At 45.4% G+C, this 26,498-nt stretch overlaps 1 protein-coding gene across 1 annotated transcript in view; it reads right to left on the bottom strand.

Annotated features, from left to right (window-relative positions):
- The window catches only part of DIAPH2 (diaphanous related formin 2), a 490,290-nt gene that overhangs the window by 14,292 nt on the left and 449,500 nt on the right, over nt 1–26,498 (bottom strand). The window contains exon 22 of the mRNA XM_083160814.1: nt 19,578–19,817. Within this exon, the coding sequence (XP_083016940.1) occupies nt 19,578–19,817 (240 nt within the window). The remainder of the gene's footprint in view (nt 1–19,577; nt 19,818–26,498) is intronic.

Raw genomic sequence — 26,498 nt, 5'->3', positions numbered from 1 at the left:
TACTACAGTACAGTCACTCATCCCTCTGTCACTCTGCACTGATACCATGAGGACTGTCTCATAGAGAGTGTCATCTGTCAGATTACTACAGTACAGCCACTCATCCCTCTGTCACTCAGCACTGATACCACGTATAGACGGGATGCAGTTAAAATCCTGGCGGTCGGGATCCCGGCGTTCAGAATCCCGACGCCGGAATCCCGATTGCCAAAATCCCGACACATTCTCCCTCCATGGGTGTCCACGACACCCAAGGAGGGAGAATAAATTAGTGTGCCGAGCGTAGCGAGGCACCGGGCCCACTGCGTGGCGAGCGCAGCGAGCCCGCAAGGGGGGGCGATCCACGTCCCCCCCTTGTCGGCATTTCGGCTGTCGGGATTCCGGCGTCGGGATTCTGAATGCCAGGATTAAGTACTGAATCCTGTATCGACTGTCTCATAGAGAGTATCTGTCGTATTACTACAGTACAGCCACTCATCCCTCTGTCCATCTGCACTGATACCATGTGGACAGTCTCAGAGAGTGTCATCTGTCATAATACTACAGATCAGCCACTCATCCCTCTGTCACTCTGCACATGTAGACCAGTGGTGTCAAACTCCTGGCCCTTCAGCTTTTGTGGAACTACACATCCCAGCATGCCCTGCCACAGTTTTAGCAACCCATTATATAAAATCTGTGGCAGGGCATGCTGGGATGTGTAGTGCCACAACAGCTGGAGGGCCATGAGATTGAAACCACTGATGTAGAATGTCTCATAGAGAGTGTCATATCTCGGATTACTACAGTACAGCCACTCATCCCTCTATCCCTCTGCACTAATACAATACACCCCCCCCCCCCCCCCCCCCCCACAAGTCCTGGCATCCTAGCCTAGTGCCTACTCAATCAGACCAGTGCATCACATAACACTGCAAGAAGCTGATCATCGCTGACCTGGGTTTGCTCACATCCCTGAATCAGTCCCATAGTCTGCAGCATTATTCAACGCACAGACCTGCACCGTAAGACATTTTCCCACAGGTTCCCTCTCCTAATATAGAGTCTCCTCCCTGCATATAATCACCACTGAGTCTCTCAGAGCTCTGCTCCTTTTACGGTTTTATTGAGACTGCCATAAAGTCATTACAAACCCCTTATTAATAAAAAAAAATGAATGATGGATTTGACCCCCAGAAATAAAGCGGTTACCATCACAGGAACCCCCGTGTTACTTCCCATCAGAACTGGGATGAAAAGGATTGCTCTATCACAGTGACAGCTGTCATATTGGGAATAGTCATCCGGGTAAGATGAAACGGTATTTCACATCCTTAATGGAAACAGCACCGCTTGCAAGCTGGGGAAGAGAGAACGCTCAGAGAAGCCGCATTTCCCAGAAGGAAGATTCCAAGTATCTGAGGTTCCGGCAGAGAACGCTCGGTCTAGATGATTCCTTTAAATGAAACGCCAACACTCACAATCTTGACATCGTGTTTTATAAGGTTACGATTCTAACCGCCTTATATTAATTTGAACGTTTCACACCCGCTATGATGGGAACAATGATGGAAGTCTAGATGACGTGCACCGGAGCCCCACAGGATATGGAAGGGAGAGTGGGAGATATCGCCCAGGGCGCTAGCTACACTGGAAGCCTCCATAGAACATAACGGAGGTAGAGTGTAGCTAAATGCAATCAGGACACAACATAGAGGATGATGAGACCCAATGTGTCTCTACAGTGGCGTAAGTTCATCCCAGTTGCCCGGAGGCAAGGTAAGTACTGGTGCCCCCCCCCCCCCCCCAAATAGCTCATTCAGTAAGGTGTCTGTCTCCAGTAAGGTCATGGATCTAATACAGGGTGTGACACTTGCAAAAATGATGTTAGAAGGGGGAGTAAGCCACATTAGCAATATCAACTGCTTTCAATTAACTGATTCAAACTCAAAGGAAGGAGAGGTGCCCCCTTGGGAGCAGGAGCCCGGCGGCAGATGACTCCATTGCCTCCCAGAGTTCTGCCTCTGTGTCTCTACTTATAACAGGCAGGGTCTATGTGTTCTTGTCTATGTCCAAACTGTCTAAATTTTCATGGGACAGTATCATTTCGTTTGGACGGTTCTGCTGTTCCACCAACAGGCAATTTGGGAGTCCACCTGTCACTCCCCCTGCTTAGATTGGCCGGGGCATAGTGATGAAACCTGGAGCGTGTAATTCCAGCATAGCCACAGGATGTGGCCACGCCCTTTTGTCAGTTGCAAGGGCTAAGCTGTCCCAATACTTCAAGCCACAATGTTGGGAAGTATAAATAACATGTCTGACACATTTTAACCAGTTTCCCGAGAATACACGATCGGCTAGAATTTTAGACTGACGCCATTTTTCCAACTTTTACTGATAATTAACCACGATGGTCTGAAACTCTCTCGTGGAATCCCAAGTCAGCGACATGCACAAAGTGAATGGCACCCTCCCTTAAAATGGCTACCATGATGGTATCTAGGTGGTAGATCGGCAATCAACAGGTCAATAAGTAATAGGGTCAAAGGTCAATCGTGAATGGTTGAACTGAATTTAGATTAACATGGTCAAAAGATCGTCAAGATCAAAAAATTGTGAATGTTAAAAAATGAAAAAGGGTGGAGAATTAGTCTTTCAGGTTTAGGGTCTAAAGAGCACAGTAATGAAAGCTATAATAATCTATATACGCATGTCAGTAGAAGCGATAACAGACGTCAGTATTATAATGACCGGCACAACACAATCTATAATCTAGGCTGTAAATGTAATAGGTTCAAGAAAAATGTGTTTTTGTGCAAAATATGGTCCTCGAATATACAACTGAGTCAAAGAAAAGTTTGAGTGTGACTTCCAATAGAATATACAGTATGTATATCCACAAAACCGTACTATCCCAAGCAGCACATTCATCTTCAACCGACCACTTAATTTACATGATGTTAATGTGTGAAGAGATGCATACCGAAAATCACTAAGTGCAGCCTACCTTCTCCATAGGAGCTAGTGACATCACTGAGAGTGCAGCCTATCCTCTCACTAGGAGCCAGTGACATCACTGAGAGTGCAGCCTATCCTCTCACTAGGAGCCACTGACATCACTAAGAGTGCAGTGGTATCCAGTCACTGGAAATGCAGCCTCTCTAGTCCCAAGGAGCCAGTGGCATTACTATGGGTGCACCAACCATTCACTAGAAGCCAGTGACATAGCTGAGAGTGCAACCTAATCAATGACCAGGAACCAGTGACATCACTGAGGGAGCAGCCCTATTGGTTCACTAGGAATCAGTGACATCATTGAATATGCAACTCATCCAGTCCCTAGGAGCCAATGACTTCACTGAGAGTGCAGACAATTCAATGTCTAGGAACCAGTGACATCACATAAGCCCATATCATCTGACCACTGCCTCCAATTGAAACAACCCTTCACTGCCAGGTCACCCAATAACTACAAACGATATTACTTGCATTATGACCGAGTGCTGTTTACTTCTGGCTTCATAATTTATATGTGGTAAGTCCCATGCATGTACCCATGCAATGAATATTCCAGAACATGCATGTGTTGTCCACACTGGCAGGAGGGCTGGCAGCGAGCGAGTGACCAGGAAGCTCGTCCTCTCTACAAAGCAGATCCTCCTGTGTCCTAATCATGCTTTTTCGCCTGTGATCATCTTTGCGCATTCAGAGAACAGTTAATATTTAAACAATCCTGAATGCTCCAGTGCATATATCAAAACGGCTCACATCCTTTGCCAGGCCTGACGCGGGACATGAATCCTAATGTAGCTTTGCTTTATTTAAACAAAATTAGGTTCTGTGTTCAAAGCCAAGGGTTGTTTACAAATCATTGGTTTCTCCGATAATGCCACACGTAGCAATCCAACATCCAGAAAGATAATGCATTTTTAAGCATATGCAATTACCATAGAGACATTACTGCTGCAGTGACTACTTGACAGACTTAATACATTCTTTCTGGGCTGCCTCTCCAAGCTTGTCACATGGAGGAAAGCACAGAACAAGAGAGAGAGAAGTTGGCGGAAGGGGGGGGGGGGGGGGGGTATTCTAGGTTTCAGTCTGGAGCTGACAATAGCCCAACGAGATGCAATTTATCACTGAGAGATGTCTTTATTGAAAGCTTATGCTGTCTTGAGGCCTGTTTCCAAATTTTTCAAAATTGCGTGGTATGTTCTGAGCGAGGCTGGGAATGCGCGGTCAGCGGGCGCGGAGGAAGTGACCAGTTAGCAGCAGGCTTTTATCACACCTCACTGCGCCACATTTACACATTGGATCAGGGGATAAAGCTTTACCTCATAATGGCGGTTAAACAGGTGACCCTCAATCTTTCAAAGAAGGGCAGTCAATCAATACTTCATAATCTTCTAGTACATTGCAACCGTTTAAGGTTCTGTGCGGATTTGACATTCAATTTATATGCGCATATCATTGATCATGTTTACAGTGAGACAGACTCGAGCAATGCATCGGACAGGTGAGAGATGAAGAGGACAGACAGTATTAAGTGAAAAATATATGATATAAAATAAATAGTATATATATATATATATATATATATATATTTTCTGTTTGTAAATAAAGTATGTAGAAATTACACAGAAAGAAGCTACATTTTCTGAAGTATTCATTGCCGATAGTTTTGTATATAGGGCAATATAATGTCACTTTGCATCATGCAGTAAAACACAAATGACACTTTTACTGAATTGCTTTAGAGCTGCCATTTAATGCTGGACCTTTAAAACACTGGTGAATAGCAGAGAGTAGATAGACATTGATGCACTGGGTCTTTTTCTGAAGAAACTCTTGTATTTAAGAGCAAACATATCTGTGTCAACCTCTCATGAGTCGACGTTTCAACACCACATGAGCATTTTTTTTTAATGACATGACAATACATTATACAGTATATATATATATATTACGGAATCAGATGTCACCGGCACTCCGCTGTAACCTTAGCTGGTATAGCCTTGTGCCCTCCCCAGCAAGTGCTATATATGGTGGGTTAGGATGGGCTGCACTCGTAGGACTTTTCGTAAACAAAGCAGTACTCCGACAAACGGGTAGTTAATAGCGATGTTTCGGTCTTTATTATTACCGTTTGCAAGCTCAAACTACAGGAAAACAAACTCTTACCTAAAAATAACCTTCACTCAGCACCGTGGACAGGTTGGCATCATCTGCCACCCGGTCCTAATGACGTCACCATCCGGCAACGCACAAGAATCTTTCAGCAAATCATTTTTAAATGATTTCTTTATTCCATGTATATATGACAATTTCTTTGTAAATTGAAACTTACTATTCTCCTGAATTATAATGGTATTTAAATAACAGTGACGTGACGTAGAGCTTGAGGTATCCATTATTTCCCATTGAAACACACGGTTCCAGGAGTATGATATTATTAAATTATTTATTTATTCCAAAGGGGTGCGGCTGTGCCTGCCAGATTTGGCCACACCCGCTTCTCTACCCCGCCCCATGGATTTCTCATTGGCCCTGCACATAGTAGCTACCATCACTGCACTTATACCAGTTATCACCTTGCTTATACTAAGAACAAGTTTTTGGTTTTTTTTACATTTGGTTCAAGGGCAAAAGACAAATTCAGAATTCGGTTTTGTGTAAATACAACAGATGCTGGTAAATTAAATGAGAATGATCAATGAAAAAAGCAGCTATACGCATCGGAAGTGAACACAACTGGAAGCATCTAGCTAGGGAAGAAGACCATCATTTTTGGCCGCAGTGTGTTTGCACCATAGCTGCTGCCAGGCACCTCTATATCTCAGACAGTGACGGTCTGCATACCCAGCAATGTATGTGATCCACCTCATTTCTCTTCACACTCCCTCATTTCCTTCAAACATTTACCTCAACTCTGGTCCCCTGTCACTCCTGCCTCCAGTACTTCTCCCAAGCTGCCCCCTCACCAGGAACTCACTCCCTTACTCTGTGAGAATCTGCACCTTCAAATGGACCCTTAGGACTCATAACTTCACAACAATCTATCACTCAGCCTCTATGATGTGACACCAATGACATGCTGTCAGATGAGGCAGTGGAGGCAGAACCTCACCTGTCATACTCCAGTATATTTCAGAGCTTTAAAAATTATTTGATAATACAAAGAAGAGGAGACGTATATATCTTCTTTGTACTTTTCATATCATTTTTATAGTCAAAACTGGCGAATGCTGGACTATGACAGGTACGGCACTGACTTACCTGCCTACCTTGTCTGCACATCTCTGATTAAAACTGCCCAAATTTCCGGCAGTATACTGAACACTGATGCACCTTTGTATGATTATTAGAACCCTCTGGTTTATATATATATATATATATATATATATATATATATATATATATATATATATATATATATATATATATATATATTAATATATGTGTGTGTGTGTGTGTACAGTGGCAGATTCAAGGGGGGGGGGGGGGGCACCCAGGCACGTGATTACCCTGTCATTTTTGGGCATCTATTGCCTCCATGTCACACTCAGCCTCTCCCTGTTACCACTGCCTCTCTGTCACCCATTAACTTCACATCACCCACTGCATTTCCCAGTCATCCACTATTTACCTTTTACCTACTGCGTCACCATCACCCCTGCTTCTCTTTCACCCACTGCCTTTTCCAGTTACCATAGCCAGTAAATCATTGTCCCCCCCCCCCTCACTAACTGTCCCTCTGTCTCCCACTAACTATTTGGAATAGGACATTCCAGATTCTTTCAGGGGACCGGGGCATCTCTTCCGCTCCTGGGCGGTCAGACCAGGCCACTCGCCGGGCAATCACAGATGCTGCAGGTAGCGTCACTTCCGCTCCCAGATGTCCTAATTCAGCCGTTCGTCCAGCAACCATAAACACCAGGCAGCTGCAAGAGATTTCGCTTCCGGCAGTTGCAAAGCAGCAAGGATGCAGAGTTTAGCACGTCTAGGCACAACTGAAGTAATTTGGATTCTTTGGGTTGGTCTTACTAGGAATCCTTTGATTGGCCGTCTGGGTCTTTTTGTAGTATTCAGACCAGTACAGCCTCGCCGGTGATAGCTCCTAGGTTATCTTGTCCTTGGTCTCCGGTCTGCCTGGTCCAGGTTCCTGTCTGACCTAGTCTTGGTCTTTGAGTCCACCAGAAGTTTTGTATCCACGCATCCTGCCTGTGTTAGCCGTGTATTTCCATCTAGTCTCCAGCACTACTTTCCATCTCAGGTGTCGGGAGTACTAATCTTCAGGTCTACTGCACATTGCAGGAAGATCTTGTCTTATTAATTGTTATATTTCATTTCTGTTTATTCTTGTGACAGAGTCGCTAGTGGTTTCCGATTTGGTCGCTCCTGCATCTCATATTGCTTTTGGTTAGCAACTTGGTTGCTCCTGGATCTGGTTAAGACCTTCCTGTGTCACTTGCTTAAGTTAATTGTCACTTGCTTTGTTGTTATTAGCCTCAGATAGTTTGCCGTTGTTCTATTCCTCTGTGTCCTGCTAGTGCTTTGTCCTCAATTAAGACCTGGCGGCACCAGAGTTGGGGCGGACTTAATTTGCCCCATTCAAACATGGCTGTTATAGGCTAAGCCTAGCTCTGCAGGTACTTTATGGACAATGGGGAAGGCAACAGAGGTAGTGTAACTATAGGGTCCGCTTTGGCCGTTCTAAACAGCAGTCACGGCTACAGGTTCACACCTGCAACCTAACATTAACTCTACAAATCACATTTCTCCTGTCACCCACTGCCTCTTCCCGTCATCCTCAACCTCTCACTGTCACCCACTGCTTCTTTCCATCATCTTCAGCCTCTTACGGTTACCACTGCCTCCCCAGTCACCCACTTTTTCCGTGCCATCCTCTACCTCTCCGTCATCCCTGCTTCTCTTTCACCAACTGCCTTTTCACGTCACCCTATACAGTAACTCAGTGTCTCCTCCTCTCTAACTGCCTCTCTGTCTACAGCTTACTCTACCCATCACCCACTGCCTCCTCCCATCATCTTTCCCTCCTTGGTGTTACCTACTTCCTCCTATGGTTACCCATTCCCTAGAATCCCTCACTATCTTCCCCCATCACCTACTGCCTCACCCTCTCCATCATTCTCTCTCTTTCCTGTCACCCCTGCGTCACTATATAATAATCACCTTTTTTACTCTCCTGTCACCCTCTGCCTCTTTAGGCATCACTCTCTCCCTGTTATTCTGATACAGCATTTCATTTGAGGCCATGCCTATTGTTATGAGCCATTTTCCATGGCAAATGGCCGCATGAAGCGGGGTGCCTGGGGCATGCGGCTTACAGCACATAATGTCAGCAGACTGCCCTGTCTTCAGCCGGAAGCCCGCAAATATAAGTCAGTCTCCACTGACTTATATTTGCGAGCCCTGGAGAAATCATTCGATGGTCGGCAACCATCAAATGATTGAGTAGTGGGGCACGTGAGGGGATGTCTTTTTGGGATACATCTCCTCGCGTGGTTGCGAGGGGATATGGCAGCGCTGGTGAGGGGCGTGGTGATTCAGCGGGCGGGCACTCTTCGCAGCTTACCGACTCAACCAGAATGAGGGCCTTACTGTATGGAGGCTACAACCACAGTATTGAGAGGCATCAAAGCTATGCTTTGGGCAATCGTGCTGCCCCCAAAATAAGCAAGCAGTCCATTTTCTTTATGTAGCTATAAATATTAATCTTGGAAAAAAAGTTTCCTCTAGTTCTAGAACCCTGACCCCCAGATGAATCAGCGCGGGAGACAGCAGCGACAGCCGCAGCGAGAGGCAGCATGCCTATGAATTTATATGCAGTAGAATGAGAGTTACTGTAGGGGGTCAGAGGAGCAGGTAGGGTGAACGCAGAGGAACACACAACATGCAAAGTTCAGGGGTACAGTGTGTGATTTATGGTTATTAATACAGAATACAGAACAATGATATATAAGAATAGGGTGCGTTATGACAGCAAGGAGCAGAATTAAACAGAACTTCATGGAACCCTGTGACATATTGTTCCAATAATAGCATAACGGCCCTAACCAGCCAGAAATATAATAGACCAAGCCGTAAACAATGGGACACGCTGCACCTCGGCAACAAAGTAGCAAGGTCTTGGTAACAAGAAAGTCAAAATAGTTAATTTTCTATTCCTTATTACAATCGCGGATCCCAAATGGTTAAAACAGTATCAGTACGCTGCTCCAATTAACGACGCAACCACCGGAGGGCTCTGAGCGCTGGGCAGGAAAAAGCGACCCATTATCAGGGAAATACAACACTGCCAGAATTCTATACAGAGTCTCGCCAAGCTGGTCATCTAAGAGCTTTTAGGCCCCAAAATTAGGGAACACGTTCGCTGTGGTTCAACGTCAATTGTTCACCTCCAGCATATCGGCCGAATGCATGGGGAGGCCCCGCCGAGCGCAGAGCGAGCAGGAACAGGCTTTTGTTTGCGTACACAAGAAACCTTTTAGTAATTTAAGGCACCGGTACACTAAAATTAGCACTGCTGGAAGAGGAAATTCATTACAGCCTCCTACGTTAATTATAACAATCCAACGCTGGCTGCTTGTTAAAACAAAATATATATCTTTTTCACTTAGAGCAGAATGGAGTCAGCGTGGCAGAAAGGAAAACCGCATATTGAAATGGGGGGTAATGGGCTCCATGCTGTAGGCGTACAATTCGGAGCGGTGTTCATTGGCCACTCTGCAGAAAAGGAACAAGGATGTAGTAGAGGTGATATAACCCTGTCCTTAGCACTAATATAGGGAGGTGGTTGTGTCACTAATAATCATTTCTCACCGATGACATCAGTGATGACATCATCTGCTGTAATCACAGAGTATTGTGAATGGCTAAATTGCAAAATCTGTGATGCTATCTGGAACAATTTGGGCAAAGTGAATGTGGGCACATCTGTATATAGAGCGGGAGGGGAGCTACATGTGTATTAGCCTAGGGCATCTGGAACCTTTAAATAGGCCCTGATAAACACACTTTCAGGTTGTAAAAAAACAAAACAAATCAGCATTGTAATCGAGCAGATCTACATAGTGTGCAGCCACACTTCCAATCCCTTGCAGCCGCACACTATATAGATCTGCTCAGCAACAATTCTGATCATAAATAATGTACAGTATAGGCAAGTCTGGCTCTACCATTAGGCAGCTGCCTAGGACGGCAGGGTTAGGGGGGCACCACATGTCTGTCTATCGCAAAATGTAGGATGTCTATGCAGAAGACATCCTTGTACTTAATTAATGCAGGTGGTGGGCAGCCACCTCCACAATTTCACTTGATGGACTGGAAAGTGGGTATTGGTGGCAGGGCCAGGGGTGGTGATGTGGCGGTACGCTTTTGATGTGGCCGCAGCGTCGCGTTCCACAGGGTGGGGGTTGGAGATCCAGCGATGGCCGCAGCTCCGGCCGGGCTCCAGGAGGTCAGTGCGGCCGCCGCCACTACGTGGGGGGGGGGATGTGTGTTGGAGGGAGATGCGGGCTCCAGGGGCGGGGGTACACTCTCTCACCTGCTCCCAGGTGCTTTCCTCTGCGCCGGCGGGACACTTCCTGCTGCTGCTCCTCCTGGCTCCTGCAGCTCCAGCGGCTGGCGAATGCCTAAAGCTGCCTAGTGGTGATGCCGGCCTTGAGTGGGGGTGGGGTTTAGAAGGTTGAACTTTTGTCTAGGGTGCCAAGAAGCCTAAAAGCAGCCCTGTGTATAGGTATAAGCGAAGAAAGAGGTGGGAAAAGGAGACAGGGCTATCTGGAGAATAGGGAAGCTACAAGCGAAAATTATTAAAACAGATAATTAACAAGTGCCATCAAAATGCTCCCTACCCTAAGCAGTGCCATACGCCATTTTACCCTAGTGCCGGCTCTACCTCTATGGCTGTCTGTGATTACCCCGTTTGTCCTATCACTGTTGATTCTAGTTGTACAGCGCAACGTTATATGTTGTGCTATAGACAAAACTGTAAATAAATAATAACATTTCTATCAGTCCATAAAGGCACAGAGCCATAGGTTACCATGTGCTTTCACATAATGCCCAATACTTTACAGTTTTAGAATATCCATGGTTGAGGTTAGGTCAATGTTGCGCACCGATGACATCACAACTGTCATATGAAAAAAAAGATTATGACATCACGACTCTCCGGATGTAAAATTATTATTTATTGGAGACTTTGCAGGTGGACAGGTCGGGCTGTTCCTGAGATGGGAAACAAAAGTAATAAAGTGCAAGTAACCATGAACTTTGGTAAAACCATGCTGCGCTGCAGATGGGGCAGATGTAACGTGCAGATAGTGTTTCATTTTGGAAGGGCGTTTCCAATCTCAGAGCTACATTACAATGCAAAAAATAAAGCGGTCCAGTATTTGTGGGTGACATGCAAAAACAGCCAATATTTACCCTGCATGGGAATAGGTTTATTGTTGCATTGCTTCCAAATCAGAACCAGCACCTTTACGCCTCAGCATTTTTATAGACAACATTCTTCATAAAGGTGGTGTCTTGGTCCAGGTGAGAGATATCACCACGGTCTGATGAACACATGTTTATAGGAATCCACAGTAGCCAGATGTCCTCTTTAATGACCCCATTACATTTCCTCCTAGGAAGGACAGAAAACAAGTCTCCTGCAGCTCACTGCTCCCCTGTTGCTGACGCCGTACACTTTTGGACGGATGAAGGGCACCGTTATACGCTCCCTCGTACGGTTGACTCTGACACAGCCACCCATCAAGAAGGTCATCAGAAACTTTCTGCACTTAGTGGCCCTGAAGCGAGCTTGTTACACAACAAAACACAATAGAAGATGACACATCTGACAAACGGTTCACCTATACGCGTAGCAAGCAAGGTCTTTGAAGTCAAATGCTATTGTTGCAATTTCTTTATTCCACAGAAATTCAGAGTAGGCTGATCTGTCTCCCAGCACTGCGCTGCTTTTCTACTTGTTGTTGCGGTATTACGGATGGAAGATATATGATTTGGGGAAGATATGGATATTCGTCAGAAGTAGAGTAAATAAAGAGGCCACATATCAAGTGTAAAGCACAATATAAAACCATTCCCGTATATATGTATATATGTCAAAATATTCTACAAGAAAATGATTATATTGTTTTTGAATGGTAACTCCGTTGAAAAATGTTTTTGCCTAGCTTAGGTAATCACACCGGGGGCCCAGAGACTTTAAATAGGAGTTTTGCCTGAAATCATCTGTTCGATATTCAGCAACACACTGAGGGTTAGTTAAAAACAGCAATTGCCTTTGGTCTGTTTAGTTCATTATAAATAATGACAGCAATTGTTTGACTGGTTGATTCGTTTAAATTTACACAAAATCTGTAACTATATAAACAACATCTAGACATAATTTGTTTCCATAGCTATAGCTGTTTCAAAAAGAAAGCCAGATATTCAAAGCTTGTTGGTAAAAACAGTGTGTTTCTGCATTTCTAACAGTTCATTTCGGGGTGAAAATAAAAAATGGTACCCATCAAAATAGAAACAGTATTTTGGATTGTTTCTTTCTTATTTTGGTAATATTCCAAATGTTACAAACAAAATCCAGTTATTGTGGGCTTACAAGTTACAAAAGTTTTGGTGTTACCACCTCTAAATAGAATGAACAAAGAAATTTTGAATGATAAAAGAGTTAATGTTTCACTAAATAAAAAGGGGTATGGATCATAAAATTTAAAGTGTCTAGGTCGACATTCAATAGGTCAACATGCACAAAGCCGACTTTGCCAAAAGGTCGATGCACAGAAAAAGTCAACATGCGCTGTATCTTCTTTTGGTGTCGGAGTTATCACTTGAGCAGGCGGACCCCTAACTAGTGTCCCGCATACCCTCCCATGGCTCGCTTGACTCACCATACTTCGGGCCAGGTGTCTAGCTTTGCAAAAGCTCATGCGAAAAACTCATGTTGACTGATCTGTGTGTCGGCCATTTTGTCATTGTTGACCTACATATTGTGAACTATCACCTGGATCCCATAAAGAGGACTATAAAAAAGTCCAATCAGACTCCTGCCAGCGTCCCCCATGGCTGTAGTCACTCCGCGCATGCATAGACGGACATCCCTATTTTAATTTTTGACTGCAATGCAGCCCCATTTCTGGTACACACCCCTTACTTACTATGGCCGAGATGTATCAAACTTAAAAAAAAAAAATGATAAATTGGAGAGTGAGAAACAGCAAGCCAATCAGCTCCTACATGCAATGTTACAGGCTTGGTTTGAAAAAGGACAGGAAGGAGCTCATTGGCTGGTTCTTTCATTTTATGAAGCTTCATACATCTGGCCCTTAATGTCTATAACCCGTTACATCTTCCAAGATCTTCTGTTTAGAATGATTTAATTTTCTTTCTTAGGGTTATTTAAAAAAAAAAATGACAGCAATATCCCTGGATAATCCTAGTGCCTGTTGTGCCAGCGGATTGTTTGTGTACTTGGAATATGTTCAAATGTATTCTGCATGCGGAGTTCCTTTGTGAGACCAAGTACAAGAACCTGACGGGTTACACGGAGAATTGGGCATCGGAACGAGGATGTTTTACAAATAACAGTATGGAGGCATTAATCATAAAGGTCTGTAATTGTGCTGGAGTGAATAGCGGACACTTTGGTAAAACGGACGTGTTTCTTTACCGAGATAAATGCGACTGTATTCTGTATGAGCTCCCAAAGACTGGGATACACTCAGATTGTACGCAGCAATTTGCTGCAAAGTTCCGTACAGTACATTTCAGTCTCCATCTTTTCCCCAAAGAACGGGACATGGCCAATATACTGCTCTCTACTACCAGCCTGTAAACTAAGTTATTACTGTATAAAGTAGTCAATGGGGTATATTCACAGCTCGCATGGTCCGTATTTAACTGATCCCCCAGCACACCCTGTTTCCACGTCACTGGGTTTTTTCAGCGCCGTGGAAACAGCGTGTGTGACCGCCAAAACAGTGAGGGTCGCGGCTAAATGCAGTGAGCTGCCTGCATTAGCCACAAACCTTGTTGTTAGGGGAAATCCTCGCCGTCATCTGACAGCGAGGGTTCCCCCGGAACATTGAATACGGTGAGCGGCTGGCGTGCCATTTAACCCCCTCGCCGGCTGCATTGAATACTGCCCACTGCTGCATCAGTTCCCACAATTGTATGTAAATGGGACCCAAAATTGGGAGACTCAATTAGCAGTGAGGTTGCAACCTAGTGCAGGACAAAAAAATTGGCAAAAAAGTACCCTCTCTTAATTACCCCGAAGGGGAATGATTCCCCCTTGCAGACTGGGGCAGCCTAAGGCATGTCACTGATCAAACAGAGCAGCAGTAGGCAACTCCCTTTAAAAAGGCAAGGTGGGAGTGGCATTTGCCTTTCAGTCTGTTATGGGTCTGTTCGCTGAATGGCCGACGTCTAAAAAGCTGGCCGGTGGCTAGGCATAAGGTCTGTTAGTGATAGGGCAGTTTGGGAAGTGTCTGTGAAGCGGAGAACCTTCATCAGTGTATGTGGTCATGAACTGTATCAACAACTAGCCCAGTTTAAACCACTGTCCCGAACATTTGACCCCTTTTACCCCGTAGGTGTTGAATATTTAAAAAAAAAAAACCTTTTTATCTGTTTGAGTGAAGGTTGAATGTGTCAAAATAGGTGGGAAATTGTCAAGCAAACATTTTTATTCATCTTAATGACCGTTAGTGTTACCTTATATAGGAAACATCTATTTTACACAACATTTTTTATTTGAATTTATAGAATAAAAGTCAGCGACGCTGGCTTTTTATTTTTATTTTTGCTGCTATTTTAAACATCTCTCACAGAGTTGTTGGCACTCAAAGGGTTAATGGGTGGCTCCAAATAACGGTCACAGTTTCCAGACCACCAAGTAGGCCATATGGTCCAGATCATCCGGCAGGTGCACAGTGAGTTCACCAACTGCCACATTGCCCAGAGCACATTGATGGTGCACTGGAAATAGCAGGAGGACATTTTGCCACATAACACAGAATCGATGAAAGCTATTAACCTAATACAGATGGAGCACCTCTCAGCCAGCACCGGGGATCGCCAGAATCTCCCCGCTGGCGATCATCGGCGGAGAGGCGCTCCATCTGACTGGTACACCAGAATGTCCCCGCTGGCGATCGCCGGTGGAGAGGCGCTCCGTCTGACTGGCAGTTTTTCAGCAGCAGGGAGATGGGCAGCGTTAGGGTGGGGGGGGTGCAGGGAGGTGGCAGGGATCGTCGGGGAATGGTGAGGAGGTGCCACGGACTGACGGGAGGTGATGCGCGAGCATCTTGTGCTTGTGCGTCCCCTTCCGGCAGCAGGTGGGGGCTGGCCTTTGGTGATCCGACCACCACACCCTCGCTAGATGAGTAAGTCACTCATAATAGTCACCATTCTGCTAATATATAGAGATATACTAAGCCTTGAAAAGTGATAAAATGGAGAGTGATAAACCTCCAACCAATCAAACTTATTACATCTGACCGTAAGCCAGGACAGTCACCCCAGTGTGACTGCCGGCATCAGACGCTACAAGTAGGTACAGTCTGGGTACTTGTGTATTTTGGCGGCGCCCATCGCATCGCATACCATAACACATACGATGGTATGCGATGCGACGCGATATCGTACGATAGTGCACGATGGCATACAATTTTGAAATTGTATGCCATTGTACATGGCATACGATGCCATACGATGCGATGCGATGCGATTAAACATTGTATAAGCACCCTAATGGGTGCTTATACTATGTTAAGCACCCAAATGGGTGCTTACAATGTTAAATGCACCCCCACGCCACCCCCCACTATAAACGTGAACCCGAAGCGTGGCGAGCGCAGCGAGCCCGCGAGGGGCGGCGGTACGCGTCCTACGACCTTTTCATACCCCCACTATCCACGTCGGCGTGGAGTTGAGAATAGAATAGTGTGGCGAGCGCAGCGAGCCACCGAGCCCGAAGCGTGGCGAGCGCAGCGAGCCCCGCGAGGGGACGCGGATACCTTCACAGGTAAACGCGTCCCCTCGCGGGCTTCACAGGTGTCCGCGTCGCCACGGACACCTGTGAAGCCCGCGAGGGGACGCGTATAACTGTGAAGGTATCCGCGTCCCCTCGCGGGGCTCGCTGCGCTCGCCACGCTTCGGGCTCGGTGGCTCGCTGCGCTCGCCACACTATTCTATTCTCAACTCCACGCCGACGTGGATAGTGGGGGTATGAAAAGGTCGTAGGACGCGTACCGCCGCCCCTCGCGGGCTCGCTGCGCTCGCCACGCTTCGGGTTCACGTTTATAGTGGGGGGTGGCGTGGGGGTGCATTTAACATTGTAAGCACCCATTTGGGTGCTCAAAAGCACCCTTTAGGGTGCTTATACGATTTTTGGTCGTATAGGGGGTCAAAATCGCGTCGCATCGCATCGCATGCCATCGGGTGCATGGCATGCGATGCGATGCGATCTGTTCGTCGAACGACGGACATCGGGGGCGCCGCCAAAATACACAAGTACCACAGTCTGTACTGAGCTCAGACACTCCGTACTCTGATGTACCGCAGACGATGCTCACTTAGCTGCAGGATCACAATTCATTTCCGGCTGGCTGTGCTGACCACTGACCGCAGCGCGGCTAATGTACCGTACACAGCTAAACCAGGTTAATCCATGCTTCATTCATCGGAGGATGTGAGCATGTACGTGTACTAAGCGAGAAACCAATCTTATAGCCTGTATTTATAATGCACTACTTAATCCCAAATCCTTTTTTTAATCCAAAACGAAGAAGAAAAAAAAAAAAAAAGGAGAAAGATTGCAAACTGGCTCAGATGAAGTGGATCTGACGGCCTTCCTCACATAAATAAGCAGTCCGCTGCTCTAATTAGGAGACCACGTTTGCTTTTCATTTTCACTTATGCCTCTAATTTTGCAGTGTCACTCATAATTACAGTACGGAGAAAGTAGTTCTCGCTCTCTCTCCCTGTAACGCGCCGTTTTCATTTCCTGCGCTGACACACTTTTGTATTGAATCAGCTGAGATTATTGAGTCTTTCAATAATTGAAATGCCAAAAAAGCATTTGCTTGTAAGGAAAAAAAAAAGCAAAAAGCAAAAGAACAACTGTCAAAAAAAGCAAAAGTGACGTCATACAAACAAATACAATATAATAAACTTACCTGGGACAAAAAAAAAACAGCATTTAATTATTTAAAGCATATAAATCAGGTCTATAGGGTACATTTTACTCTCTCTAATAAGAATGAGAAAGGTGCCGTGGGATGGGGGGGGGGGGAAGGGGGGGTGGAAGAAAACTGACCGAAAAATACAAAAAACATTTTGAATAACAATGATACGGGGATTTAAAAAATGTTTTTGTAAATTGTGTTCAGTTCCCTTATGCAGACATCGAGCCTAATTAGGGCCGTATTCAATGCCGTTGAACCCCCGCGCTGGCCGCTCACCCTAGTCAACGTTCCAGGGGAATCCTCACTGTCAGAGGACAGCGAGAATTCCCCCAAACGGAGAGGTTGGTCGGGGGTCGGTTGAATACCTGCAACCGACTGCAATCAGCACTACTCACTGTCACAGCTCGCAAAAGAGCATTGCGGCTCTTAGTTTGTGTGCGCAATGGAGCGATTATCAGTAGACTCTCATGTGCTGCAATCATAGTGCGCTGCAATCTACTAGTAAACGGATGGATGGGAAGTGATCGTTTGGATCGGTTAACGAGGAGTTTATGGGGAGTGGTTGGAAAAATGCAGATGTGTCATGTCTGTTTTTTGGGGAGTGGATCTGCTGACAGCATCAAGCTTGTGTGTGCAAAAATATGGCATCAGTGCCGCTAGTATGGTGTTGGGTCTGCATAGCCATAGACAGTGGCATAGTAATAGCTTAGGGGAGTTGGTCACTAGTTTTGTGCCAATGTTGTTCGGTCTGGCTGCTGTGCGGAATCTGCTGAAAATATTGCTCCAAAATGGCCGTTGTCTTGGAGGAGACTGATGCTAGAGAACCTATTAGACCTCTAGAGGCTCTGGCAATGCACATGAAGCACCTGGCAACGAGCATAAAGCCCCTGGCAACATGCATAAAGCCCCAGGTAACCAACATAAATCCCCAGGTAACCAACATAAAGCCCCTGGCAATGCGCATAAAGCCCCTGGCAACACGCATGAAGCCCCTGGCAACGCGCATGAAGCCCCTGGCAACACGCATGAAGCCTCAGGCAACAAGCAAGGAGCCCCTGGCAATGAGCAAGGAGCCCCTGGCAATGAGCAAGGAGCCCCTGGCAATGAGCAAGGAGCCCCTGGCAATGAGCAAGGAGCCCCTGGCAATGCACAAGACAACCCTGGCAATGAGCATTTAGGTACAAAATTAGAATCAATGTATGGGGGAGAACCAGAAACTTATGACTTGGAGCACAACAATTTCTAGCACGACGCTGGCCATAGTCCAACACTTAGCTCCTATGTTCCTCGTTTTTTGTGTCACAAATGTATACGCAACAACAAATGTTTGCAATGGTTCCAGTTGACATCGCCTTTCAATCCTCGGCGACAGCCGCACTTGCTGACATTGGCAGCTCCATAGTCTGGAAAATCGCAATTGCATTTGTGCACAAATTGGAATTAGGCCCATAATGACATGGTGGTTGGGGCCTCTTGTAGATATAGGATTGCAAATGCTCCCCCCCCCCCCCCCCCCACACACACACACACTACCCTCCCAATAAAGGGGGCAGAAATAGGATATCAATGTATATATTAGTCCTCTAGGTTCCCGCCTAATGTGCTGTGTGCATTATAGGATGGGAGAATGCTGGGACATTTCTACTACTGTACATTAATATACATCTGTTGTGACCTTTAAGGCCGAACAAGATCATAATATTTTATGATGATGGAAGCTTCAGTGCGTAAAGTCCTCTGAAATAGTCATTGTGAAATGTATATTCTGGTGTTACGCTGACGAGTATCACCCAACCTAAATCTGCAAAAACAGTACAGAAAACAAAGAAAGTGATATCTGTGCCCACTAAGCTACACTTTCCCAAGCCTCTATGGCATATAACAGTGACCTTCAACCTGTTTCAACTCGCGACACACCAAACAAAATGTTAAAATTGCCAAGGCACACCATCAGACCTCCCACAGGAAAAAAACACATTGTCCCCCACATGAAAAAAAAAAAAAAAACATTGGCCCCCACAGGAAAAAAAAAAAAAACAATCACACTGGCCCCCACAGGTAACACAAATAAAATACATTGGCCTTTACATGAAAACAAGAGACCAGTGAATAACCGTTGAACTGGTGGTGGTGGCTGTAACTGGTATGCACATCTCTACACCTGGTGGCACACTTGAGAACAGCTTAAAGAGTATGAGCGAGATCATCCATTAGGCAACCCAAGCTTGTGCCCAATGTTAACTAAGCACCAATGGACCAGTTTACTCAATTGGAGGTTTTTTTTGTGAACCAGTGTCTTGCCCATTCATCGGCCTCTGGACTGAGTTTAGATAGGTAGATGCCTAGGATACCTGGTAGCAGTGGCGAAGGTCTTACCTTGCAAAGAAAGCTGATGTTAAACCCAAGCGACTGGGCATTTCTAGAGCCGGCATTCATGTAATTCCCCACCAGCAACACTAACTCTAACATCCGCTTGAAGTTGTCACTCTTCTTCACCTCCTCGCAAGCCAACGTCACCGCTATGATGTCAGGTTTGATGTTGCTGATTTGCTCGTCAAACATCAACTTGAATAAGATACCGTGAAGTCGGGGACGGAGCATTTTCACGGTGCTCATCTACAGAGGTATAAAGAGAGAAGAGGGGGGATTACAAAACTTGGTCTTACCTATGGCAAGGTTTGTCTGTGTACTCACTGTTATAACCCCAGGGGAGATGTATCACACAAGAGCGATTTAGAGCTGCACTTACTGTACTTTAATCTAAGGGGTTCATTTCCTAAAGGTTCTAAAAGTGAAAAGTCACCTCTTCAGGCAACCTATCAGATTCCAGAACCAGACACTTAGGGGGAAATTTACTAAAGGAAATTTGTAAAAAAAAAAAGGGGTATTTGTATCCAGAAACACACTTATTTTTGACATTTACTATCCCGAAAATACGGCAATTCGTATTCGTATTGATGTGCTATTTTCGGGACAGTAAATGTCAAAAATAAGTGTATTTCTGGATACAAATACACCTATTTTTTACAATTCCCTTTAGTAAATTTCCCCCTTAACCTTCATATACCGTTCCTATCCAATCACATCCCCACTGTACAGGCCACACATATCCTCTCCTATCCAATTACATCCCCACTGTACAAGCCACACACATCCTCTACTATTCAATCACATCCCCACTGTACAGGCCACACATATCCTCTGTCCTATCCAATCACATCCCCACTGTACAGGCCACACACATCCTCTGTCCTATCCAATCACATCCCCACTGTACAGGCCACACATATCCTCTGTCCTATCCAATCACATCCCCACTGTACAGGCCACACATATCCTCTGTCCTATCCAATCACATCCCCACTGTACAGGCCACACATATCCTCTGTCCTATCCAATCACATCCTCACTGTACAGACCACGCATAGCCTCTGTCCTATCCAATCACATCCCCACTGTACAGGCCACACATATCCTCTCCTATTCAATCACATCCCCACTGGTACAGTCCACACTGAGCCACTATTTCTTTTTCACATTTTCCATCCTCCTGGCCCCTGGCCAAACCGCTGGTCACCGTATCATACAGCACACCAGGAACCTTTGCATTCTTGTGGAATTAATGCAATGTATCAATGCCTATTTCCCTATAGATTGTAAGCTTGCGAGCAGGGCCCTCCTACCTTTGACTGCCTGTAAATACCCTGTTTATTGTATCACTATTTCCTATTGTAAAGCGCAACGGAATATGCGACGCTATATAAGAAACTGTTAATAAATAAATAGCTGGGATAATAAAAAAGCAAAAATTTAGCTTTATTGCAGTGTTACCATTGCTCACATGTGTTTATTCTATAGGGTTTATCGCGGACATTTCTTGACCGGCTCAGAGCAGGTGAAAAGTTGGGAAAAATCCCTATTTTGGGTAAAAATGCCAGGACTTGGCTAATAACTCCTTAGCCACCACTAGGGTGGCCAATTTCGGGATCGGGATTGGCGGGAACCCGGGATTCGGCCCCCAAAACGCCGGGATTTCAATCCCGGGATTTAGCATTGCTCAGACGCTGCCCGACTTCTCCCAGCAGCACTGCGCAGCGTTAACTCCCAGCGTGAGATCAGAGGTCACGCTGCGCAGGCAGAGGTCACGCCCGGCATTGTGATGCCGCCCGCTCACCCAGCCAGCGCGCCAGCCCGCACCCACAGCATGGACGACCCGTCCCCCCACCCGGCAACCTTCACATGTAAGTAATTGTGGGGCAGTCTTTTTATTAGGAAAGCCAATCCCGGGATTGAAAAAAATGCCCCGGGATTGGCATCCCTAGCCACCACCCTTCATCATTTTTAATTATCCAATAATGAGATGTCAGTTTTGGGGTAAAAAAGTGCAAAGTGATGGAAATGGGGGTACATGGTATGGGACAGATATAGGGGCAGATGTATTAAGCCTTAACAAGAGATAAATGCAAGGGTGATAAGGAGAGATAAACGTCCAGCCAATCAGCTCCTTACTGACTTTCTTCAAACACAGCCTGTATCATGGCAGTTAGCAGGTGATTGGCTGGACGTTCATCTCTCTTTATCACCCTTAAATTTATATCTTGTTAAGCCTTAATAACATCTGCCCCATAATGTGGTACTTTAAGTGTTTTTTTGGGCTTGCAGGTGGGAGTAATCTGTTATTTTTGCAAGAATCTTAAAAGTGCCTTTAATTAAGATAAATATATACTAATACCCATTACATGTACCCCAAATTTTAGGACAGCATTTATTTTAAATGGAGTGTTTGCTTTTCATCTTTTTTTTTCAGTGTTTTTAAAAAAAAAAAATGCATATTGCAGCCATTAAACACAATTTAAGTCGTCCACATTTTTTCTGTTGGGTTGCTATCGGCAACATCTGTCCTCTTTAGAAGATACAATTCTTCTCCCCCCACTAACCATTGATTTAATGCATCACATTCCCAGGCATCACTGCCCAATTTGCTGTATACTGCTGGCAGCCTATATGTCCTCACGCACCTGTCTACTCTCCCAGCAATTCCGATAGATTAAAACAGGTTAAAAAGCAACCGCAAGGTTAACATATAAATGAGTGCGTATAGTCCCGGCGTTCTGTAATTACACAGAGCGCTGAATTTGGCGTGTTATATTCTGTTCAGTATTACTGGAACCTGCAGGAGCTGCTACAGGCGGGAAATCACAGAGCATTTAGTGTAATTACATAGCGAATTGTGATAACAATTCTGTGTGGTAACGCACTGAAGTATTCAAAGTATTCAATTATAGTAAATGGTTTGGTGAGGTAATATTTAAAAGTATGGAAAACATGATCACTTACAAGGAAAACATGTTGGTGTAAGGGTGAAAATATGGGTAAGGAGAGCTGTAATTGATGGCGTGAATGAAAGTTGGTCCTAGTGCCAAGTAATTTCCTGTGGATTGCCGTAATGGTAAATAAGACGCACGTTCCTTTAACTAGTATCAGAATTGCTGACAGACAATGGTTAGTTCAAAAGTCAAATGGTTGACACCAAATGGTCAACATTAACAAACTGTCAACATGGAAAACAACACATGTAAAGGTCTTCATTCGTTTTCTGAGTTCTGAAGTAGATCAGAGTCCCAGCTTGGATCTCTTTGAGGTTTGGAGTAGAACAGAGTCCCAGCTCAGGTCACTTTGGAGTTCTGAGTAGAGCAGAGTCCTAGCTAAGATCACTTTGCGGTTTGGAGTAGAACAGAGTCCCAGCTCAGATCACTTTGGAGTTCTGAGTAGAGCAGAGTCCTAGCTAAGATCACTTTGAGGTTTGGAGTAGAACAGAGTCCCAGCTTAGATCTCTTTGAGGTTTGGAGTAGAACAGAGTCCCAGCTCAGATCACTTTGGAGTTCTGAGTAGAACAGAGTCCCAGCTCCGATCACTTTGGAGTTCTGAGTAGAACAGAGTCCCAAGGTCAGATCACTTTGAGGTTTGGAGTAGAACAGAGTCCCAGGTCAGATCACTTTGAGGTTTGGAGTAGAAAAGAGTCCCAGCTCCGATCACTTTGGAGTTCTGAGTAGAACAGAGTCCCAGCTCAGATCACTTTGAGTTTGGAGTAGAACAGAGTCCCAGCTCAGATCACTTTGGAGTTCTGAGTAGATCAGAGTCCTAGCTAAGATCACTTTGAGGTTTGGAGTAGAACAAAGTCCCAGCTCAGATCACTCTGAGAATTGGAGTAGAACAGAGTCCCAGCTCAGATCACTTTATGGCTTAGAGTAGAAAAGAGTCAAGTTAGAATCACTTTGAGGTTCTGAGTAGACCAGAGTCATGGCTGTAGATGCACTTCTGTACCTAATGATCTGTGGGAGTGAGAACTTGATCATTATTGCACTGTGGAAAAAGTAAAACACATTGAAATTAAAATGACCAGTGCCCCAAGCAGGGCCAGTGTAAAGTGTTTCAGAACCTTAGGCAAATCTTCAGCTTACTGCTCCGATCACCCAACCACCAATACCCACTTTCCAGAACCTCAGGTGAAAGTGTAGAGGTCGTGTCTTAGATATTAAAAACCTGCTGTTTGCATTAAATACAACAATGATGCCTCTCAGAGTCACCCTTTACTTTTTATTGTCAGGGGTGACCCAATATTCTGGAGCCCATAGACAGCTTACTAATTGTAAAGCCAGCCCTGGCGCCAAGGAATATTTACTGTAGAAAGGGTCACACTAGATGTACTCCATACTTTTACAGGTTTAGCAACAACACGGCCTGGAAATTATTTAAGAAATGCTTACAAGGTGCCTTGTGCCTCATTTAAATGCACTTGGTAAATCTATAGGCTGCATTTTATTAATTGAGCCCATTAAATGGCTTCTTTCACTGTCACAAAATTGAGACCCTCAGCGCTCCCCAGCCGCACATTTCTTTATCTGCAGCGCCTTGTGAAACGCAGGTGGTCATTGGCTGTCGTTCCTGGCATCCCGCTGTTGCCTCTGCGGCATTATGTCCAACCGGCCCAGCATCCTGCTGCGCATCTCCGCAGGCCCGCCATGCCGGCCTTGGCGCCATTATCTTCCATAGGCAACGTCATGACATTTTCTGGTAATCTGTCCCTGGCAAGACCTAGTGAGGACTGACTCCCCTTCAGGGAAATGCCTTAGCCAATCAGCTCACAGCGAGAGGTATAAAGCCCAGCTCAGGGAACAGAACCCTTTCAGTGTTTTGTTGTCTATCAGCCTGTAGTGGGCTCCTGCTTCGCTCTGCTTCCAAGACAAAGTGCTATTACCAGCCTCAGCACTCCCTGACTCCTGGTGTTCGTTAAGGACAGCTTCTACCATTCTCAAGCTCCTTAAAGAGACAGTCCAGTTCCATCTGCAGCTTCACCTGGCTTTAGGCAATCAGGCTGTCCTGGCCTGCTGGCACTCCCAGCTTCAAGAAGCCTGCACCCCTGTATTGCTAGTGTCCCCAGCTTCAAGCAACCCTGCTTTCTGTATTTCTGGTATCCTCAGCTTCAAGCAACACTGCTATCTGTCCTGCTGGTTTCCCCAGCTTCGAGCAAGCCTGCACCCCTGTATTGCTGGTGTCCCCAGCTTCAAGCATCTCTACTTCCTGTATTGCTGGTATCCCCAGCTTCAAGCATCTCTACTTCCTGTATTGCTAGTATCCCCAGCTTCAAGCATCTCTACTTCCTGTATTGCTGGTGTCCCCAGCTTCAATCATCGCTACTTCCTGTATTGCTGGTGTCCCCAGCTTCAATCATCTCTACTTCCTGTATTGCTGGTGTCCCTAGCTTCAAGCATCTCTACTTCCTGTATTGCTGGTGTCCCCAGCTTCAAGCATCTCTACTTCCTGTATTGCTGGTATCCCCAGCTTCAAGCATCTCTACTTCCTGTATTGCTGGTGTCCCCAGCTTCAATCATCTCTACTTCCTGTATTGCTGGTATCCCCAGCTCCAGGCAAGTCTTCACCCTGCAATCCTGGCTTCTCCAGCTCCACGCAAGCCTGCATCTCTAAATCTCTTCATCACTGGTGTCCCCAGTTCTGTGCAAGTCTGCTTCCCAGTATTGCTGGAAGCAGTACTGACTAACATGAAGTCATGTTATTCAGCCATTGACTTCATCTCATTCAGTTACGGACTTTGTTCATTCAGTCATTTATTCCTTCATTCCACCATAGATACTTACCTGTAACCATATGCTTGAATAAATCTAACATCAAACCTGCCAGCTTCCGTCTTCGTGCATCCAGCCAACTGGCCGCCTTCTCTCATCCGGGTTCACAAACAAACACAGGCCTGACACACTCTGTGTGTGTGTGTTTGTGTATCTGGTGTGTCCACTTCCACATTAACCTGTTTCTAGACTATATTTTGATTGCGACAAAGGTATGGTCACTGCAGGACTTCAGCCCGCATTATCCGGCACAGGATTGCACTGGTTTATAGCTGCAAATAGCACAACAGGCTAATCCGTACATTTCAAGTGATTTGATTTTGGATGTCGAGAGAGAGAAGCGAATGAGGTGATTTGACATTTAAAATGGCTGCCACTCTTTGAAGTTGCCATGGTAACAGTAGTTGTTTAAGGACTTTCATTTTAATCTTCAGAAATATAAGGAGCTCTCAAAAAAATAAGCCTCAGGCCCTTCATGCTCAGGACAAAAGGAACAATCCTTAATTAAGTCTGTGATTTACGGCCTGGTAAAGAGCACTAGAAGGTATATATGTCCCCCTCATATATCTAACCAAGACTCACAAATAAAGTGCAAACATAGACAGCAATAGCACCTATAACAAAATCCCCTGATATAAACGCAAGGGTGCCAAGGAAAAACGGTCTTCTGCAAAACAGTACATGGGCAGCATGGTGGTGTAGTGGTTAGCACTGCTGTCTCACAGCATTGAGGCCAGTGGGTTCCACTCCCACCAGGCCTCAACTGTTTGGTGGTTGGATGTTTTTCCGATATATGAGTTGATTTCCTTCAGGTTCTCGATCATAACCCAAAGTAAGGTTAATAAACTCACCATCGGGTATCCTCCCGGTTTACACCTTGTCTGTTGACAAACCTAAACACAACCTTAACTCTAAACTTAAATAACTTAACCTAAAATAAGACACGGACACAAAGTGCTGGCGTTTCAAAAGAATGTCAAATTTATTTTGACAACTAAAACTATGACTATAAATGGTGGCGGCACTAAAGAACGGTCACTATAGGAAAGGTGGGGTTAAAGATCACTATGCATACATACATCGCTGGTGATCACTCTCCCTGGTCAGCCACCCGGCCTGGTGGTGACGGCCATTCCCCGGACAGAAGCATGGC

The sequence above is a fragment of the Crinia signifera genome, chromosome 9 (assembly GCF_055691185.1).
Source record: "Crinia signifera chromosome 9, ASM5569118v1, whole genome shotgun sequence".
NCBI lineage: Eukaryota > Metazoa > Chordata > Amphibia > Anura > Myobatrachidae > Crinia > Crinia signifera.
Note: the sequence above shows the minus strand (reverse complement) of the source record. Positions and strands in the feature narration are given on the sequence as shown.